Below are 22,340 nucleotides of genomic sequence, written 5' to 3'. Positions count from 1 at the left end.
CTCTCTGTGTTCTTGTGAGGAGACCAGAGAAGCGACCACTCAGCAGGCAGGAGCAGAACTGATGGGGCTAGGGAGCTGCGATTTTAGTTCAAACCATTTTAAACGCGTATCCGTGTTGTGTGTGCACTCGGGCACACTCAGGCAAGTGACAGTCAGAGGACAGCTCTTGGGACCCAGTTTCCTCTTTCCAGCATGTGGATTCGGGGACCTAACTTAGGTTGTCAGGTTTACTGAGCTATCTTACTGGCCCAAGGTAGCTTTTATATGTTGCAAAAGCGCTCTAAAGGGACATCTGAACACAGACTTAAGGAGCTAGAGAACATGTCGTGTAGAAACATCCGCAGAAGTCTTGCTTTAGGCCTTGGGGACAGTGGCACAAATGCCCTGAAGTAGTCACACAGTGGTGTACACCGGAGAAAGGCTGGTGTGGCTGTATTGATACAAATGAAAAGGCTTCTCTCTCTCTCTCTCCTTCTGTTTTTTTGAGACAGAGTTTCTCTGTGTAACAGCCCTAGCTGTCCTGGAACTAGCTCTGTAGAACAGGCTGGCTTTGAACTCACAAAGATCCATCTGCCTCTGCCTTCCAAGTGCTGGGATTAAAGGCCTGCGCCACCACCGAGTGCTTCTTTTTTTATTTTTGATTAAAAACAAGCAGACACCACCACTCAGAAATTGAAAAAAAAATGTATTAAAGTATTCACAGAAGTACAAATGAAAATATCAAAAAGTAACAATGGACTTGATACTTCTCCCTAGCTGGATACATTTCCATTGAGAAAACAAACAGGAATTTTAATCTGTAATCTTTTATGTGTCCCTCCACAATTCACAGGTAAGTTTTAGGATGCCTCTTCCTTCCGGTCAGGGGACACGGGAAGGGCAGGTCTGCTATCTGGACGTGACCTCACTGTTATCTGCAGCCAGGCCCCAGCGTGCAGAGGTGCAGAAAACACACATACTCCAGAGGAAGTGGTGTGGGGTGGAAGGCTGTGAGGTCTCAGCACTGTCTTGGAAGCAGCTGAAACCAGGCTGCCAACTCAACCCAGGATGCTGGCAGCAAACTGCTCCAGCCTAGGGAAGGTTGGCTTGGGCCCACCGAGGATCTGGCACTGACTGGGCAGAGAGGTCATGGAACCAGATATAGGAGGCCTTTAAGAGGTGTCATCTGAACAAAGGTCACCAAGCATCAGTATCAGACACATCATCTCAGCATAGCAAGAGGACGGTAAAGCACCTGGCAGGAGATGTCTGGAATGTGCTGTTCCTTCACAGAATTGCTGGGAAGAAGAAAAGAGAATGCTGTCCCCCTCCCCCGAAGTCTTTCCCATGCTAAGGTCCTGCTGGGCTCCGCAGTCTGTACCCTTTTAACCACGAATACCCTTAGTCAGCTGTGCTGTTCGCACAGGGACAGAAGCTTACTAGCGAGACCTTAGCATCCACAGAAGGATGGTGAGGACAATCTTGAGCGGAAAATGCCCTCATACTTTAGAATAGCACCAACAAAAAATTCTTACTGTCCTCAGGTGGCATGGCTAATGGATGGTGTGCCAGCTAGCATGAACAAACGGTTCTGATACTGTGAGAGACTCCCTTCCCCTGAACACCTCATTCTCTAACTACAAGAAATGCTAAGACTGGTTGAGCCCTTAGGTGAAAAGGCCACGTCTGTTGGGGACACTAACAGTTTTGTGAAGTCTCCAATAAGGCAAACCTTATCACTCGATGATAGGGATGCTTCTGAAACTATCCAATAGGAACAACTCTGGAAGGATACACAGAAACAGCAAGACAATTTACACTTACGTAGACACAAACCATTTCTTCATCATGCAACCCTTGGCCTCTCACGTCAGGAAGATTAAATAGAATATACATATCCTTTATATACATTTTCTTTTCTCTCTGAGTATACATGTGCTTGTCCTTGCTGGAGTCCTCAAGACCACACGTGGTTATGGGCATCTTCTGCACAAGAGTCCAGTTTGGATTTGTTTCTTGCTTAAGGTAGTTTGGGGTCTTCTCTTAGTCTTTCCGGATGTCCGCATACACCACAGACTCCGACTTATTAATCTTGCCGCTGTGATGTCCACCAGAATGATCTAACTGCGCGTATATGACTGGGCCCTGGAGAAGAGAAGTTAAATTAGAGGTTTGGAAAAACTGATGGTCCCTAAGCTCCAGGAACAGAAGCAATTATTATAGCATATTCTAGGCTTTCAAAGCAGAGATTCCTCCCCTTTGAAGAGTCAAGGTTTCTTAAATGTTTGGGAATGACCTTAAATCAGAGTGGACATCCCCTGAAACCACCAAAGCTGGTACATGAAAATTAGCTGTCATTCCCTTGGTTTTGTAAATACTTAGGCATTTCTATTAAAATATTACATTCTTTGGTCAATGTCCCTTATTTTACCAGATGCCAAAGCACTCGTCAGCCTTTGAAACTGGGACTGGGCAAAAGGACTAGACGGGGTCCTTGACCCACCCAAGGGCCACTGAGGTCTTGAGTTTCAAAATCACCCTGGTAGAAAATGTCATCCATATAATTTGTGCTGGTCCCTTTACACATATAAATCCTCAGACACTTTAAATATTCAATATAAATACAATATAATCCTTTCAGTCTGACTCTGCCATGACGGATTAAAGGCTTGCTGCTCTGTGCACCATATCCCCGCTTCTCTTTGGTGTTAGGGACTGGTCCTCAGGTCTTGGGCAGGCTGGGGATGCCCTCCGCCAGCAAACTGCATTGCCAGACTGCCTCTCTGATGTCCAATACCAGTTAATTGTCCTTCTAAGTTAATTTGTTTTAATTCAAAATCTAAGAAATATAAAGAAAAACTCAAGTGCAAGTCCTCCCCTTCCCCCTCAGCATCGAGGAAGCCGATGAAGTTCAAGATGGTCATCAGAGTCCAATCCAGGAGAGCAAGAGAGGCTGGGCTTCTGGGAGCCACGGCGAAGCCTGACTCTGGGGGAAAACGTCTGGGCAGAGGCTGATGATTCAACTGCCAGAGGGCGGTTTACATTTATGGTTTTTCCAATTCCTTTTAAACCTGTGAATTGTAAATAAAAATAACAGAAGAGCTCTGGTTTTAAAAAGAAAAATGCAGTATGGCCCTAAGTCAGGTCGTACTTGTCTCTCGATCCAGGGAATTTTGAGAAGTCCGACGGTGTCTTTCCATTCTCTACTGTAACAAAACAGCAAGCGCAGGAGCCAAATCCTCGGCAGCCAGGAGGCCGACCTGTGCACCTGTGCCCTCCAGTGTGTAGGCTGAGATCCTGCAGAGGTCAGCAGCCTGAGTCCCACAGAGAAGAAAGGTCCAGGCAGGGCTGTGTAATGCTAGCTCAGAAGCAGTAAGACCTATCTGAACTCGGGTAGAGGAACACTCAGAATTCACGAGGCATTCTCTATGCAGACTGGCAGATGGCCACGTGGTGGCATCGGGCATACTTCGAATAAGCTCTAATGATGGGGCCTTTGGGCCTTGTGATGAGACAGAAAAGGTACCGGTGAATAACCTAGGCAGTGCTGGACAGTGCATGCTGTCGGATGCCAGCTGTGACCGCCAGCACCCACGTCACACAAGGATACTTTACAACAATCCGAGGTAACTGATCCAGTACACCGAAAGCAGGACGCCCGTCTGACTGATCTGCAGAGTTGGCATTTTAAGAATTTCTCTTTGGTGTGGTGGTGTTACACAGCGTGTGAGCAGAAAACTATGAGAAGAAAAACACAGACTCCTCTGCACCAACCAGTAAATGTTAAAATTCCAGTAAGTATCTCATGGCAGACAGTATTGTGTTTCACGTTGAGACTGCCTGGAAAGGCAATGAAACTGAGGCTGAAGAACAAACCGTTGCCTACCAATGCCTGACTAGTCCTTCCCTTCCTCCCCTTCGAGAACAACAGGGATAAAGTCAGGGACTTTGTTTTTGTTACTCAGTCACCTAGAACTTTGAGACTATGGAGGAGCCAGGCCAGATGAAGGGATGTATAACGAACGCAATGCAGGACCGTGGGGGCATGGCCGAGGTCAGGGATCAGCTCCATCTAGAACAGGTCTCGGAAGCCTGGTTTTGGAGCTAGTTAGAAGATGGTGGTCACTGGGGTCTCTCTCTGGGGAGCGTGCCTCAGGACCTTGATTTTGACAATGAGCCTGGAGAATCCAGGGAAATAAGACTGATCGAGAAGTGAGCTCACTACTTCTAGGAGAGCAACATGACGGCGAGTAAGAAGACAGAAGGAAAAGAGCAGCGTGACCCACGGCAGCCTAGAAGCTTCACTACACAATTCAGACAGAAGGAAAAGAGCAGGTGACCCACGGCAGCCTCGAAGCTCCACTACACAATTCAGACAGAAGGAAAAGAGCAGCGTGACCCACGGCAGCCTTGAAGCTCCACTACACAATTCAGACTCTAACTTTCCCTGCAGACAGCTACTACAAATAAATGAAGTGAAAATTTTGTTTGGCTACCACCCCAGTAATTTACTACACAAACAGGTCTTTAAAATGTTTCAAGAAGTCAGGTGCTCGCCTTTGATCCCAGCACTTGGGAAACAGAGGAGCGTGGGGGGGTGGGGGAATCTGTGAGTTCGGGGCCACAGAGGATCCTGCTTCAAAAAACAAAACACAGTTTCAAGAAGCACACTGCTTGAGATGGTCTATTCTTTCAACTGAACTCATTCAATGAAAGATGTGATCAACTCTCAATTCTACCTCTATCCAATTTAATTTCATACTAGAACACACTGCTAAAGGTGGAAGAAAGTCCAAAAAGAAGGTCCTTCTAGAAATCTCTGCACAGTGGCGACTCTGCTTGACAGTCCTTACAAATGTCCCGCAGTACATTTTGCAGATACTCTGCAATGTTGGATAATTTGACTATCGTCTCTCAGGCATATAATGACTCACTTTTTTTCTTTTTTGAGACCAGGGTCTCACTCTTGTAGCCTTAGCTGGCCTGGAACTCAGAGACCCCCTGTGTCTACTTCACAGCCTGAAAGACTCACCTGCAACCCCTTAGCGCTCCCTGAGGGGGAACACCTGCCTTCACCATATGCTCACCAACTGTTAGCCAAACACTATTTCTAGGATTTACTTCACTGTGTCTTAAAAGGCAAATACAAGCGAAATGCTGTGTGTTTTGACTTCGAGACAAACAAGATCAGTTCTGATTATCAAGAGAGTTGAGAAGAATTGGTCAAGCAGGGAAGAATTTGCGTGTATCTTAGAACCAGACAATCGAGGGCTAATCGCTTCAGCTCACAGAAGCCTTCAGAGCAACACAGAGGTGATAAAATAATACATCATGCAGAACCACTGTGAAGACTAAATGGGAAGCTGCATGAGATCTTGAAACTTCCCAGGGACAAATATATAAATATTCCATCAAATTGTGCTCTCCAGATACTTGTCTTTTGCATACCAAGTATTGACTCTGTCCAGAAAATGACCCAGAAAACCAGCTCCTCAAATAGTCACACAAATCAGCTTAAACCAGTTGTGGTAAAATTTAAGCTTAATAAAGGGAAGTTTCTTGCTCATCTTTCCTCCTGTGCTATAGTGCCCCAAGCTCTAGGCAGAGCCTTCCTTTATTTTTATTTTTTAATTGATTTTATTGAGCTCTACATTTTTCTTGGCTCCCCTCCTTTGCTCTCCTCTCCTCTTCCCTCTCCCATGGTCCCCATGTTCCCAGTTTACTCAGGAGATCTTAACTATTTCCCATGTAGATTAGATCCATGTATGTCTCTCTTAGGATCCTCATTATTGTCTAGGTTCTCTGGGATTGTGATTTGTAGGCTGGTTTTCTTTGATTTATGTCTAAAAACCACTTATGAGTGAGTACATATGATATTTGTCTTTCTGGGTCTGGGTTACCTCACTCAGTATGTTTTCTAGATCCATCCATTTGCCAGCAAATTTCAAGATGTCTTTTTTTTTCTGCTGTGTAGTACTCCATTGGGTAAATGTACCACATTTTCCTTATCCATTCTTCAGTCAAGGGACATTCAGATTGTTTCCAGGTTCTGGCTATGACAAACAATGCATAGTTGAGCACGTGTTTTTGTGGTATGATTGAGCATCCTTTGGGTATATAAGCCAAAAGTGGTATTGCTGGGTCTTGAGGAAGGTTGTTTCCTAATTTTCTGAGAAATCGCCATACTGATATCCAAAGGGGCTGTACCAGCTTGCACTCCCACCAGCAATGGAGGAGTGTTCTCTTTACCCCACATCCTCTTCAGCATAAGTTGTCATCAGTGTTTTTGGTCTTGGCCATTCTTACAGGTGTAAGATGGAATCTCAAAGTTGTTTTGATTTGCATTTCTCTGATGGATAAGGATGTTGAGCATTTCCTTAAGTGTCTTTCAGCCATTTTAGATTCCTCTGTTGAGAGTTCTCTGTTTAGGCCTTACCCCATTTTTTAATTGGGTTATTTGTTCTTTTCATAACCAATTTCTTGAGTTCTTTGTATATTTTGGAGATCAGCCCTGTGCCCAATGTTGGGTTGGTGAGGATCTTTTCCCATTCTGTAGGCTGTCATTTTGTCTTGTTGACTGTGTCCTTTGCTTTACAGAAGCTTTTCAGTTTCAGGAGGTCCCATTTATTGTTTCTCTCAGTGTCTGTGCTACTGGAGTTTTATTTAGGAAGTGGTCTCCTGTGCCAATGCATTCAATTGTACTTCCTACTTTCTCTTCTAGGAGGTTCAGTTTGGTTGACTTTATATTGAGGTCGATCCATTTGGACTGAGTTTTGTGTATGGCAATAGATAAGGATCTCTTTTCTTTTCTTTTCTTTTTTTTGGTTTTTCGAGACAGGGTTTCTCTGTGGTTTTGGAGCCTGTCCTGGAACTAGCTCTTGTAGACCAGGCTGGTCTTGAACTCACAGAGATCCGCCTGCCTCTGCCTCCCAAGTGCTGGGATTAAAGGCGTGCGCCACCACCGCCCGGCTAAGGATCTATTTTCATTCTTCTACATGTTAATATCCAGTTATGCCAGCATCATTTGTTGAATATGCTTTTTTTTCTATTTTATACTTTTTTGCTTCTTTGTCAAAAATCAGGTGTTCAAAGGTGTATAGATTAATATCTGGGTCTTCGATTTGGTTCCTCCTGTCTGTTTTTCTGCCAATAGCAGGCTGTTTTCAGTACTGTAACTCTGTAGTAGAGTTTGAAGTTAGGGATTGTGATGCCTCCAGAAGTTCCTTTAGTGTACAAGATTGTTTAAACTATCCTGGGTTTTTTTGTTTTTCCATATGAAGCTGAATACTGCTCTTCTGAGGTCTGTGAAGAATTTTGCTGGGATTTCGATGAGCATTGCGTTGAATCTGTAGATTGCTTTTGGTAAGATTGCCATTTTTACTATGTTAATTCTACCTACCCAACAGCATGGGAGATCTTTCCATTTTCTTGTGTCTTCTTCAATTTCTTTCTTCAAAGATTTAAAGTTCTTGTCATACAGGTCTTTCACTTGTTTGACTAGAGTTAGTTATTATGAGATATTTTATGCTATTTGTGGCTATTGTGAAGGATGATGTTTCAGCCAGAGCCTTCCTAACTCGACTCCCAAACCCATCCTGTCTCCTGCTATGTTGGCGGAACCTTCCTGTGCTTCTGCTAGTCACCATCATCTCTTTCTGAGGCAAAGAAATTTATACGGGTCTCTAGGGTGAACCAAGATGTTATTTCAGTCCATCACAATTACTGACCCTTGCAGGTGACTAGAAGACGTGACCTGCTCTTAGCCTAAGGGAATAGGAAAAAAAAGTCTGTGGGGGCTTCTGGCAAATGTCTCATTCATGATAGAGACTGCACACGAGGAGACCAGGAGTTTCTTCCTTTTACCGATTTTTATATGATGCCAAAAGCAAGGCAGCCATCCGAGGCTGAGAAAAAAGGGCTGCAAACGAATATAGTTTGAAGGTGCTCATAGAGGTGGCCTCTTGTGACCCTAGCATTTAGTAGGCTGAGATAGGAGAATTGCTTAAAGTTCAAGGCCAGGCTGGGCTACATATGACATGACCTTGTCTCCAAAAAACAAACCTGAAAAAAGAAACTATGCAGAGGATTGTAGTGATATTTCATTTGTATTTTAATAAAGCTTGCCTGAAGTTCAGAGAATAAAACAGCTGCACTGATCAGCCTTACAGGCAGTGGCGACACACACCTTTAATCTCAGTAGCCACACTAGTTGTCATAGAAACAGGGCAGTAGTGGTGCATGCCTTTAATCCTAGCACTAGAGAGGATTATAAAATGGGAGGAGACAGCTCTCACACACAGTCTCATTCTGAGATTCCTGGAGGCAAGATCGCCATTTCAGACTGAGGTAGAGGTAAGAGCCAGTGGCTTTTCTGACCTTCAGGCTGAACCCCAATTTCTGTCTCTAGGTTTTTATTAATTGTGCTACAGAGGATGAGAAGAGAGTGCAGTTGAACTTCATTTCCAGCGATAATGCTGCGCCCTGTATGAACACCGAGGGAACACAAAGTACCCTCAGATATGAGGCACTCCTGGGACTTCCCGGAGCAGCTAGCCTGGGAGGGAGGTACGGCAGGCACATTATTTGAAGGTGGTGCTGAGGTGAGCAAAAGCATCCATTAGGACTACTAGTGTATGAGGATTGTGGGAACTGAGGATTGTCTGAAGTAGATTTTGAACCCTAGCACAGAAGCCTCTGATATGACCTAGCATGACCATGGAAATAATCATTAAAACAAAACAAATCTACCCAATAAATCTGAAAATCATATGATTCATTTCATAGTATTGTCTATGGTTTCACAAATTCCACAGACAGGCAACACACACACACACACACACACACACACACAGCCACTGAGATCCCTGACCCCCTCCAACTTTTAACTAAGTATTCTGAATATTTATAATCAGTGTAATTAATATGGCTGAGTTTACTAAGTCCCTTTTCATTCTCAGTTTTGCTTCCTGTGATTTAACTCAAACTGGCCTCAAGCCTGTGGTCGGTCTGTCTCTACCCCGCAAGCATCAGACTACATCAGAGGCAGCACAGCTGCTCTGGTCTGTGAGCAGCACCCAGCGTTTTCATTCCCCACTCCGCCTGTCTGACCTGTCTTCCTTTCCTCATTATGTGCAAAGTTCTAGCTCCTTGCTTGCTTGTAAGAAAACATCTTTACCGTAATTCTTTTCCTTGAGACAGGGTTTCTCTGTAGCTTTGGAACCTATCCTGGAACTAGTTCTTGGCTGGCCTTGAACTCACAGAGATAAGCCTGCCTCTGCCTTCAGAGTGCTAGAGTGCTAGTATTGAAGGCGTGCACCACCACCTTCCAGTTTACCCAGCTTACTGTCCTTATTTAAGAATTCCATTATCTCCATCGTTTCTGGGTCTATATTATTAAGGGTTTATTGCTTTATGTGTATGAATGTTTGCTTGCATATTTATATGTGTACCATGTGTGTGCCTGGTATCCAAGGAACCCAGAAGGGGGTGTCAGATCCCCTAGAACTGGAGTGATAGAGCTACTCTGTGGGTACTAGGAACCAAACCTAGGTCCTTTGCAAATGCAAGCATCCTTAACTGCTGAGCCATCTCTCTAGTTCCCAGACCCCAGTGGACAGTTGGTTTCCACTAATTTCTTGTAGTTACCTGCCTCCCTCCTTCTCTCTCTCTCTCTCTCTCTCTCTCTCTGGAACACTTCACGAATTTGCATGTCATCCTTGTACAGGAGCTATGCTAATCTCTGTATCATCCCAGTTTTAGCAGATGAGCTGCCGCAGCGAGCTCGGGTTACCTGCTTCCTCTATGTCTAGTTTCCCTAGCCCTCTTTGAGGCGGGGTTTCTACGTAGCCCAGCTTGCTCTTTAGGCAATCCTCGTGCCTCAGCCTCCCAAGTACTGGTATTACAAGTATGCCACCACACCTAGCCATATGCCTAGTCATTTTTGATTGGTACCAGACATCATAAATTTTACACTTTCGGGTCCCGGATTGCTGGGCGCTGTTGGAGTCTGTTGTGGCATACAGCTCAGTTCCTTCTGGATTAGTTGGAATCTCTAGAGGCTTCTTTTCAGGCTCTGTAAAAAGGGGGTCCAGAGTACCCTTTATCCGGGTATTACTGTAAGCACCTACAATGGTGTGCTACTCCGAGCACCAGCGCTAACAGGTTTCTCCACAAACCATTCCCAGCTCCTGGTGAACTCCAAGCACCGTGGATTCTTTTCTTTACAGAGGGTTCTTTTCCAGGTCTCAGAAGCATTCTATCACGTTTGCACAAATCTACACCCAGCCCAAACTCTCAGGTCTACCTCCTTGGTTCAGTGACACAGCCGAGCCCAGGCGTTTCCACTTTCCCTCACTGCATTTGTCTGTGGTACGCTGGTGCAACTACAGGGCCTGCACTGCTTTTTTCTTTGAGAGGTTACAGTGCTGTGTGACCTATTTTTGTTTTTTGGTTTTTGTTTCATTTTGTTTTCCAGACAGAGTTTCTCTGTAGCTTTGAAGCCTGTCCCATAACTAGCTCTTATAGACCAGGCTAGCCTCAAACTCAGAGAGATCCACCTGCCTCTGCCTCCCAAGTGCTGGGATTAAAGGTGTGTGCCACTGACCATCTGGCAATGTGACCTATTTTACAACATCTCGAAAAGCCATTGTTTTATTGTCTGAAACTAAGAGTTTGTTTTCAGCAGAAGAACGTCCTCAAGGGTTCTTTAGCCGTTAAATCTATTTGTAATTCTCCTGACTTCGTTACAGCTCTGTTCCTCGTCAGGGCCCAAATCAGTAAACTGAGGCAATGGAAAGGGTGGGGGACAAGAACAGGTTATGAGCCTGGTGCGGCCGCCGTAGAACACACGCTGTCTATGAGACCCGGTATGAACCCCAATCCTGACAGCGTGCTGTGCCTTAGAAAGTCAGCACAACGCCTCAGTTTCCTGTCTGGTGCAAGTTCCCTCACCACATGTAAATCCACAGAATAAGACCTCGAATATTATCTATGGAACACAAATATCCTTCTTACTGTTTGTGAAAATCAGTCCCTCTAGCAATCACACCTCCTTAATGGTTCCTATCCCACATAGACCCCACAAACCTCTTATGCTTCGACAATAACATGGTTACAGTTCAAAGCGGTGCAGTAAAAACACAACAGGAAGCAGGATGTTGGGTCCTGTGCTAAATTCCAATTGAAAGATTTTGTCTTCAGAGCTTCCTACAGTAAGTAGGAACCAAACACTCTTTCTTATTCATCTGGCCTAAAAATGATCCAGATAATAGTGTTTCTATGTGTTTAAATATTTTGCCTGAATATCTATAGGTGCATTACATCTGTGCTTGGAGCCTGTGAGGGTCAGGAGAGGGTACTGCATTGCCTGCAACTACAGTTAGAAATAACTGTGAGTCACTATGTGGGTTCGGGGAACTGAACCAAGGTCCTCTGCTAGAGCAGTCAAGGGCTCCCAACTGTTGGAGCCATCTCTCCAGCCCCTCAATTTTTTTCCCCTAAAGAAAATCAATTTTCTGTTTTATTATCATTACCAAGAATATCAACTTTTCCCTGAAAACAAATTTTCTGGTACTCTGCATCATAAATCCAGACCACTGTGGCTGGTCATGAAATAAATTTCTTGCTTTATTATTAACACTGGGAACACCAACTTTCCCTGCTAATTTCTGTGTGTGTACATGTGCCTGCATGAAAATGTGTGCATGCGCTAAAAACTACCTTGAATGTATGTGGTTTGTCAGGTGTCATCCACTTGTCTTTGGATACTGGGTCTCTCTCTCTATCCCTCTTTCTCTGGATAAAGAGTCTCCCCTTCTCTCGGTTTTTTTGAGACAGGGTCTTTCTACGTAGCCCTGGCTGTCCTGGAACTCACTACGTAGACCAGACTGGCTTTGAACTCACAGAGATCTACCTGCTTCTCTTCCCTGGAGCTGGGATTAAAGGCATGGGCTGCCCTGCCCAGCAAGACACAGTCTTTCAATGGGACCTTGCACTTACTTCCAATTAGGCTAGGCTAGCTGGTCAGTGAGCCTAAGGGTCCATCGTCCCTACCTCTCCAGCACTGTGACTTTAAGTGCTTGCCACCACATCCAGCTGCCCAGCCCTCCTCCTTTATATGGGTTCTGCAGACTGAACCCAGGTCCTCTTCCAAGAACTCTACTAGATGAAGCATCACCCCAGTTCTTCCCTGTTGAATTCTTACGGAGTACTTTAGAATAGAGTGTACTAGATTTTATTTTCTTGGGCAACTGAAGACTATATTAGCTGACAAAGCCACTTGCTACTTGCACTTAGGCCAAAGGAGACACCTTTACCTTTTCATAAACATTAGTGGTGGTTGGATGAGAAACTTCCCTAAGATCAGTTCTTTGCTATATGTATACATTCCCCTGGGGTCTTCTCAGACCAGCCCTTTCATTCTTCTATCTTCCTCCCTTCCTCTGCATGTCTATTACAGTGAGAATGTCACAGTATTCTCCTTCATACCCAAGAAGTTAGAGCGTTCCAAACCTTAGCACAGAGTGCATCAGCTGTTACCTGGTGAGATCCGGCGGAAGGCGGACTCTTTACTAGGCCCTCTGTGTCGGAGGGGTACTTCCGTGGAGCCTGCTTAACTGGTGACAAACGCTCTGATGTACTGCAGCTGATGAGGTGACGATTTGAAGAACAAATGTGAAAACAAAAATTCACAATAAATGGAAACAAAAGTACAGAGATGCAAGGGACGGCACAATGAAGCAGCAGACGCACAACAGAAAACAACAGGAAACAAAACAGTGGGGCTCCAGACCATCAACAGCTACAAACTATCCTCCCTCCTCCAACTCCGGCATTCTTCTAAGGCAGCCAGCTGTGGCCGAGGGCGGCAACACTGTTTCCTGTGGGCTGTGCTGTCTTTCCTCCTGCCATCCACCCCGTTCAGGATAAAAGTTTAAAGGCGCAAGTTCTACTTGCTTAATGGCCACAGAGTGCTTTACTCATCATCAAAGCAAAACCTCATCTGGATGAATCTCAAAGATCCCAGGGCAACATCCAGATCCAGCGCCGTGGCTCCCCTTCTCCTCCCATTCTTTAGTTCCCCACATTTTGTTTCCCTATCGACATCACAATCAGACAAAACCAAAAAACACAAACGCCTCCAAAAAACACAAACAGCAAGGAAGTCATGACCCATGAGAAACTCTGGGATGCCACAGACTGAACTCTGTGAGAAGCATCAGGGCATCGTTACAAAATGCTACCTCAGGAATAAGTCAGGGAAACTGAACAGGAAGCAGGCCATTAGGGCTGACATAATAACCTAGGAAGTAAGAAGTCTGGAGAAGACCGCATTTAAAGTGTCATTACTAAGCCCAAAGCATCCTGGGTACTTTGCAAACTGCTCTCTCTGGAATGGGAGGCTACATGCCCTGAACCAAACTGTTCAATTATTCTAACACAAAGAAGGTTTTAAATCATCGACAATAAATTCATGTATGGAAATCACACACATGTATTTTACATGAAGGGCACGCACACATACACGCTGAGATGAACCTAACTTCATCTGGATGTTTTATATTTTCATTACAGTCAAACAACACACCTGTGAACAAACCATAATAGCTGTTGGGTTAGCACTGAGTTGCCGGTTAGTGTCCACAAGGGGAACGGGCTGAACATGTACACGTTACACATATGGGCAATGTGATCAGTTACATGTGTCTAGGAGAGCAGAAGAGGAGATGCAGTCTTGTTACTGTGCCAATATGTCTTCTATGTCAACTGTTTTTTTTTCAAGAAGGGAAGGTAAGTAGGACCTGGTCCCAGCGTACCAAGGAAGAAAAGCAGGAAATGGTGGTGGTGGTGGTGAGATGACCAAATTAAGAACAGCAGCAACCATGGTGCCATGCAGGACTGAAGAAACATCTTCCCGTCCACTTTATTAACCCCAAGCAAAAACTACGGTCTTGAAGCATTACTACCTTAGATTAGTCTCATTTTGAGACCCATCAATCCTGCTATATTTAATCACAAAACACACCCCATGCAAGGGAGCAAGAGTCAGCAGAACAGACGCATTCCAAGCAAGTAATACCTGAATCAGAACAGCCAGGCTTGTTTAAACACAGCACTGCTAACAAGTGGAGGTCAGCAGAGCCCACAGAGAGAGGCTCCCACTATCCGGGCATGCAGACCTCTCTAATCACAGTTCCTCTAGGATGGCGCAAGTTAGCTTGTGCGTGTGTGGTGCTGCCCAGGCTAGAGCAACTCGAATGCAGCCTCATCCCCAGTCTGACCGCGTGAGCACTATAGCTTACAGGGGTTAGCTTTCCAGCTGGAGTGGGGAAAAGAGAACGTCTTGCAGTTAGACCCAGCCCTACACTCAGGTGTCCCTTGTGTGACATCAAAACAGAACCACCTCTTCCTTCTTCCTGTTACGTTTTTACATTAGCTCTTACTCTCCCACACTAGGTGCACACAACCAAGAAACAGCAAAGCGATGAAGCTGCTTGGGTCGTAGTGGGGTGGGAACGACTGCAGAAGAGAAGCCCTGCATCACACAGGGCCCGGAGGGTCACGTACTGGCAGAGCATCTCTGTAGAGCAAAAGGAAGGCCCTTGTAGGATCAATAGCAACAAATTATGATTAAACTTTTTTTCTCATTTCAATTTTTTCTTTTACGTTTATCTGTGTGTGGGGAGTCCGAGGTGGGGGGGCACACATGTATACCATGTCATGTGAATGGAGGTCAAAGGACACTTCGTGAGAGTTAGGTCCCTCCTGCTATAAGGACTTCAGGGATCAAACTCTGACCATTCATCCTGGGGGCAACCATCTTCATCTGTTCAACAACCTTGCCAGGTCCCGGGGTTATTCTGAGACAAGGTCTCATGTAGCCCAGGCTGGCCTCAAACCCATTGTGTAGCCAAGTACAGCCTTGAACTATTTCCCAAGTACTAGAATTACAGATGTGTGCCGCCATGTCTGGGAAAATTAAACCCTTAAGGTTAGGTAAGTGGTGTCTGTGGCTTAAGAATTCTAATTGCTAAGTGGAAGGTACGGAAACTCAGCGCCTGACTGCTGCAGAGCAATTCACCTCCCCAGGCCTCAGAAGGAAATGACAGACGAGAGACCAGCATCTTCTTCCGCAGCTAGCAGCAAGCCACGCCATAACACCTGGGACCGCTTGGGCCCGATGGAAGAGCAAACAGCAGAGAATCCCTCACGGTGCCAGAGAGAACGTTTTTATACAGCCTGATTTCTTCTCACCAACCCGTCGCTAACATATCACAGCTCTTACCCCGCGTAATTCCGCTTTGCGTGCTTCCTCCGGTAGAGGACCACCAGAACCAGGCTGATGAGCAGCGTGAGGCCAAGGACCACGGCGGTGACGGTGCCCACCACTACCCACACCAGGAACACCAGTAAATTGTCTAGAGGAGAGAACGTGGGGGGGGGGGGGCAGAGAGAAGAAAGGGAGTTTTGTTAATAAGCAGGAGTCTTCTTTATCAGTTACCATCTTACTTATCCTCCTCTACTAGACAAACTACACAGAGCGGCGTCTGAGGATGACCACAGGTGGCCTATCAGGTGAAAATGACTAGAGAGCCAAGCATTCTCCTCCCACAATCCCTCCTCCCCACATTCTGCAGTCAAAGCAAATCTGGAGATACGGATTTACACCAGTCCATGGCCAGCAGAAGGCTGTCTCAAGAAGAGACAGTGGAACCTGCATCCCCTGCATATCCTCAAACAAGGGAAGAAATTTCTGTATTGCTCTAGGAGACACTAAAATATCACCCTTGACAATATCAAACAGTCTCAATCTCCTTTTCCTACAGCCCACTTCATCCAGCCACAGTGAATTTGGTCATTCTTGCTCTTAACACTAAACAACTAACGTGCCCGAAATCAGACCACGGGCTCCAGAGAGAGGTGTGGGAAGGGAAGCCGCCTGCTGTGTTGATTGGGCAGCAGCTCCCCAACCGTCAGCTCTGCTGGGCTAAGCCGCACAGTCCAGAGACACACGGCACAGCTGGAAGGCAAAAACCATCCCTTCAGGGCTTGGGGATGTGGCTCAGCAGTAGAGTACTTGGCCAGCATTTATGAGGCCTGGGGTTTGATAGCCAACACCATAAAAATAAATTCCGGGGGCTGGAGAGATGGATCAGCAGCTGAGAGCACGAGCTGTTCTTCCAGAGGACCTGGGTTCAAGTCCCAGCACCCACACAAACTGTCTGTAGTTCCGGTTCCAAGGGATCTGACACCCTCATACAGACATGCAAAACACCAATGCATATAAAAGAAATAAATCATTTTTAAAAGATTCTTTAAAAAAATAAATAAATTCCAAAAACGTTTCCTGCCAAATGTATCTTGAAACACAGATCTTATTCTGCAGCTACACGTGACAAAAGAGACCACGTGCCATCACGCCAACCACTGTGGGAAGTACCTATTTCCACTACGTGGAGCCTAATGTGGCCAGGCCGAACAACGATATCAGGAGGGTTTTTGACATCACAGATGTAGGTGCCGTTGTGAACAGACTGAATATTTTCTATATTGATGGATGCATCTTTCTTGTCGAGGTCCCCAGCCCAGGTGACACGGTCTTTAAATGGTGGGTAGTCCCCTATGTACACTTGTCCTTGTGAGTAGTGGAAAAACTGCAATGAGAAAACAAGAGCCCATGAGCCAGCCACTCCCAGAGCAGAATTCCCGTTGTCTGGACCAGCCGTGCTGTGCCATTAGGGGACTCTTCTAAAAGCACTCCACAGAGGGAGAGCAAATCACGCGAGGGTTTGGCAAAGGGACTTCACTCCCTCATCTTTCCGGCTTCCACCACAGTATGGCACAATAAGAAGTCTTTGCCAAATGCCGGGGTCACTGGTCTTCAGCTTTCCAGACTCTGAATCTGTAAGAAATAAATCTGTGTTTCTTATAAATTACCCAGTTAGTCATTGCCACTTTATCATAGCATAAAAACGACCTTAGAAATCCATTGTTCATAAACCTTATGGTAATTCTTTCTACTTCTGAGAGTCTGTTTCACAAATCTACCCCAGGCTTCGGCATTCTCTTCAGTCCTTATCTGACCTCCTCTTCCCCACCCTTGAGCTTCACAAGTGAGGAATGGGAAGCTCAGAAACTGTAGTGACCTGCCGAAAGTCACAGGTCTCGGAGGTGGAACTCAAATCCAGCTTTGATTCAAAGTCTAGGTGATTTCTGTTATTCAACACCTCTCCTGTTTGGTGACATTTTGCCTGCCTGCCTGTCTTCCTTTCTCCCTCTGTCCCCTGCCCCCAGTAAGGAAATAAGCAATAAACTGTCAACCTAGCAAGAGTTTTAAATAATCTAGTCTTCCCTTTCCGAATTATCTCCAAATACGCCCTAACTTGTGTTCCGAATCAGCATTGATGACCAGCATCACGAAGGAGTAGAATGAACGGGTATTATGTGCCAGTCTGGGGACAAGGAAAAGAGCTGCACGTAGACCAGACTCAAGGAGAAGCAGCAAAGGTTGTTATTTCTAAGAAACTATCACAAGGGAAGGCAGAACAATCCTGACAGAGTCCCACGGGAGCACTTCAAAGAATGAGACTACTCTAAAAGAACAGAGAAGGGAAGAAAAGTCAGTCCAATGCTAGATGGGTAGACCATGACTTCAGGCACTAGGGAAGCCATGGCATGCTGGGTACGCTTCTCCTATAAGAATCTAAAAGAACAAGAAAACAACCTGCAAGTCAGAAATGTAGCATGTTAGCTGTAAGCCTCGAGTCATCCAAACCTTCACAAACCACAATGCAGGAACACTGTGAGAATAAACAGAACTGCTCCCTAAAAGGAGGTTTTTGCTAGCTGAGGTACACGCCTTTTTTCCCAGCACTCAATCAGGAGGCAGAGGCAGGCAGATCTCTGTTAGTTTGAGGTCAGCCTGGTCTACAAAGTGAGTTCCAGGAAAAACCATGGCTACATAATAGAGAACCTGTCTAAAAAAGAAAGAGAGAAGGAAGAAAGAAAAGGAAAGGAAAGAAAAAAGAAAGCTTTTAACCTCAAGTTATCTTCCTGATAGCTGCTTTATTTTCTACAGATTGAATAATCCCGACATCCTAAAACTAAAGGGAAATTCTCAATTTTACGGAGTTCTTTTAGACGCTCCTAAATAAATGTGTGGTTAATTTTAATCTATGGAAATACTGGCAATGTTCCTCACTGAAGCTCTATGTATGGGAGCAGAATCTTTGTACCGACTCCCTAGACTTTTGTTAGGATTCCTCCTGCTGTCCTCATAGCTACCGTAAGGTAGAAACCTTAGGGCAGGCATCCTACATGTTTTGTCTTACTTAAAAATCATGCCCACCTAGACCAGGTAAGGAAATTAAATAAATGAACACGTTCTCATGTTTAGAGCTTCCCTGTTACTAAATCCTGAAGGATACAGGGTCGCCCAAGAATTTGCTTCAACCTAGACACAGTGTTTTTCCTCAGGGAGTACACAGCTTTTTGTTTGTTTTTTGTTTGTTGTGGTTTTTCGAGATTTTTTTTTCCTGCAGCCCTGCTGTCTTGGAACTCACTCTGTAGACCAGGCTGGCCTCAAACTCAGAAATTTGCCTGCCTCTGCCTCCCGAGGGCTAGAAGTAAAGGCGTGCATCACCACCACCCAGCAGGAGTACACAGCTTTGATATCACATTCTAACACATAAAGCTACTTGGGTCAAACAGAAAGCTGGGTTTTTTGTTTTTTTTTTTTGGCATTGCTGGGTTCCTTGAGGAGTGATGGAGAGGGTTAGGGTCCATTCTTTCTTCTTTCCCCACAACTCCCTCACAGAAGTAGGAGGATTAGTGGCATAGGCATACAGTGAGCCAGCACCTAGACTTAGTAACCTATAAGCAGTAGGTTGAGTTGGAACTCCATAGTGCTGGCACTGTCTTGGCAGCCAGAGAGCAGAATCTTGTTATGTCAGAACATGGCAGAGGATATCACATGGGAAGACGGAAGAAGAGTTCTGGGGCGAGTCTCTCTGCTCCTAGAGTCACCCCACTCCACCGTGGGGACCCTACTCTCATCGCCACTAGTTTCACCCTAATGACCTCCTAACGGGCTTAAGGCCAAGCTTCCAACACAACTTCTGGGAACACATTCAAACTATAGCACTCAGTAGCCAGAGGAGAGGTGTCATTCTGCTTGTGGTTTTTTTGTTGTTTGTTTTGAGACAGGGTCTCACTGTGGAACTCTGGCTGTTCTGGAATTTCCTCTGTAGACTCGCAAGTGCTGGGGTTAAATGTGTGCGCCACCACGCCTGACTCCGGATTAGATACTGAGTGACGGATGGCACTTGTTTTCCCTGCCAGGAACAATGCTAAAGCAGGTGCCAGTATTCAAAGGACACACGATGAACAAACACGACAACAGCGCATAATTCTATGTTAGCACCTCGAAAGCTAGACACCATACTGAGAACTTCCCTCTTCTCAATCCCCTCTGTGGGAGGTTGTATCAGCTCCATTTTATAGACATGAATCGGAACAGTTGGTCCATGTCTAGCAAGCACCTACTATACAACTAGTTTCTAGCCAGTCACTGGTTTTCTGTGATGATTAACCTTAATTATTGATGAGATTTAGAAACACGGGGAAGATGGGTTTCTGAGCATGCCTGCGGAGATGATCTTGACTTAGTTAACTGATACGGGAAGACCTTCCCACTGTCGTTAGCATTAGTCCCTGGGCGGGGACCTGGACAGTAGAGGAAAGGAGGACGTGAGCTGTGCATGCACTTGTGGGTCTCTGCTTCCCTCCAGGCACTGGGATGTGACCAGTGACTTGAAGCTGTCTTGACTTCTTTCTTCTATAATGGACTGTGCCTGTGAACTGTGAGCCAATTTAAAACCCCTTCTCCTTTAAGTCGCTCCTATCAAGGTATCTATCTTATCACGGCAACGCAGATAGGAAAGAAAACAACACCAGCGCACTGTCTATCCAGCCTCTTAGTGCTTAGTGTGGCCCTCATCACCCTGGCAACCATGTGCCAGGCTCATTTCACACTGCAAAGAAGCTTTCCCCATGTCCTTTTAGTTCCGTTTTATGTACAAAAGCGTTTGGCCTGCATTCATGTCTGTGTACCATGTGTAGGCAGTGTCCTCAGAGGTCAGAAGAGGGACTCAGATCCCCTGAAACTGGAGTTGCAGTCGTGAGCCACCACTTGGGTCCTTGGGAAGAGGAGCAAGTGCTCTTCACTACTGAGCCATCTCTCCAGCTCCAAGAGCAAAGATACTTTTATGGAAGATCTGCCATACATAGCATGGTAAAGTACCAGTAAATACTGCAGAATCACACTACAGGTCAAATTAAAAAAAAATCATCATTACATCAAGAAAGGACTATATATATACCTCTGTGTGTGGGATATAGATAGAATAGACAGACAGATACAGATATTGTAAAACAAATAGAAATAAAAAATGGGACAAGTATAAGCGGAAAAGGTGTGGGGTAAAACGTAACTAGAGTCACATGGTCCAGCAGAGGCTGCCGTGTGGAAGTGAGCAATTGCAAATGGGATCTGATGGTCAGAAGGGGCAGGGTAGGGTAGTGGCGGCAAGAGAAATAAACAAAAAGACCAGGAAATAAGCTCGTTTAAGAGATGCTAAGCAAAGCAGACTTCTCCTGGAGCATGTTGAAGCAAGAGAAGTAAGCCTTGCGGTGTCTCATTTCAGAACCGGATGGTAGGAGTGGACCACTGATCACATGACAGCAGTGGAGCAGTCGTGGGGGGAGAGGCAGAAGGGGAGGGAGGGGTGCTCACCGACACTGCGCTGTCCGTGCCGTCCGGCTGGAAGCTCCAGGAGACCGTGGTCAGCCACCCAGTTGTGTTGGGAGAATCGAACGTGCATGTCAGCTTGCCTTGGGTCCCATTCACCACAAAGATTTCTTTGGGAGTGTGCACCTCCAGGGCCGATATCCTGGCTGTCACTGAAGAGGAAGGAACAAAATTTAAGAGCAGGATTTGGCAGAGGTACCACTGTAGGTATTTACCAAAGAAAGAGAGGTTACTGGATTTCAGAGAAGCTGCTCACTATCTGTTTTTTTGGTTTGTTTCTATTTTTTTAACAACTGTTTGGGAGGCATTTTGTTTACTCGGGAACAGAGCCTCACTACACAGCCCAGGCTGACCTTGAACTCAGAATCCTCCTACTCAGGCCTCTTTAGGGTTGGGATTGCAGGTAATGACCAACAGCCTTGGTTCATTTTTGAGTTTTTATTAATAAAATATTTTTCACTAGCTTGGCTGTAGTCATTTTTTTTCCTTTTAATTAACTGATGAACCAGGTGTGGTGGCAAATGCCTTTAATCCCAGCACTCCAGAGGCAAAAAGAGTCAGATCTCTGTGAGTTTGAGCCTAGTTTACACAGCGAGTTCCAGGTCAGCCAGGGAGACATAGTAAGACCCTACCAAGGGGTGGGAGTAGAGTGGGGGAGGTGGGTTCCTTTTGGGGCTGGAAAGATGGCTCATCAGTTCAAAGGACTTGTTGCTCTTGAAGAGGACCTGGGCCCGATTCTCACCACTCACTTGGTAGCTCACAACCATCTATTTCCAGGGGCTCTAATCTCCTGGACGTGGTGCACATACATACATACAGACAAAACACTCATACATATAAAATAAAATAGAATAAAATAAAAAAAATCTTGAAAAATAATTAACAGACAAAAACTAACAGTAAAAGCAGCTTCATGTTTACAGAATCCCGAATGCAAAGTGTAGAGTTCCCACAAATCCCATCCCCTCCCCTCCAGTCCCCTCTATTGCTAACATCTGGCATTAGGGTGGTACATCTGTCTCAATTATAAACAGACATTGCTACATTATGTTAACTGCGGTCTCTAGTTTCCATCAGGGCTCACTCTGGCTTAGACTCTCTAAGTCCTATGGATTTTAACAGCGAGTCTAAGAGTGTACATCCCTCATGAAGGTATCACGTGTAATATTTCACTGTCCCAAGTTCCACTGCTGAAGCATGGCCTCCAGCTCCTGGCAACCACTGGCCTTTCGCTGTCTCCAAATTTCTGTCTTCGTCAGAATACTGTACAGTTGCAGTCAGAGAGGGAGCCTTTTCAGAGTGACTTCTCTCCCTTAGCAATATCCTCCAAGGCTTCCTTGATGTCTTTCTAAGCCCCAGGTTGTCGTGAATGTGCTGGATATTACTGTCAGCTCGACAGGACCTGGGAGACAGGCCTCAGGTGAGGTAGAACCCTGAAGTAACTGTGGATGATACCGCTGCATGGGCTGAGACCCTGCACTGAATAAAGGAAAAAGCAAACTAAACACTAGCATTTGCTACTTCTCTGACTCAGGGATCGGACACACTGTGACTG

At 45.5% G+C, this 22,340-nt stretch overlaps 1 protein-coding gene and 1 non-coding gene across 3 annotated transcripts in view; both read right to left on the bottom strand.

Annotated features, from left to right (window-relative positions):
* Positions 1-671: 671 nt before the first annotated feature.
* Mpzl1 (myelin protein zero like 1) overlaps positions 672-22,340 on the bottom strand; it is a 42,830-nt gene continuing 21,161 nt past the window's right edge. Inside the window, exons 2-6 of one of the 2 annotated variants that reach the window (XM_057770184.1) lie at positions 20,771-20,937; positions 16,418-16,631; positions 15,263-15,395; positions 12,517-12,622; positions 672-2,124 (exon numbers count right to left, since the gene is read on the bottom strand). In XM_057770184.1, coding sequence (XP_057626167.1) covers positions 2,023-2,124; positions 12,517-12,622; positions 15,263-15,395; positions 16,418-16,631; positions 20,771-20,937 — 722 coding nt within the window. In that variant the 3' untranslated portion in view covers positions 672-2,022. The remainder of the gene's footprint in view (positions 2,125-12,516; positions 12,623-15,262; positions 15,396-16,417; positions 16,632-20,770; positions 20,938-22,340) is intronic. The other variant, XM_057770185.1, reaches the window with a different exon arrangement.
* Positions 9,659-9,762, bottom strand: LOC130875281 (U6 spliceosomal RNA). The gene has a single exon (XR_009057210.1). It is a non-coding gene; the product is annotated as a U6 spliceosomal RNA (small nuclear RNA).

The sequence above is a fragment of the Chionomys nivalis genome, chromosome 5 (assembly GCF_950005125.1).
Source record: "Chionomys nivalis chromosome 5, mChiNiv1.1, whole genome shotgun sequence".
In the NCBI taxonomy this organism is placed as follows: Eukaryota; Metazoa; Chordata; class Mammalia; order Rodentia; family Cricetidae; genus Chionomys; species Chionomys nivalis.
Note: the sequence above shows the minus strand (reverse complement) of the source record. Positions and strands in the feature narration are given on the sequence as shown.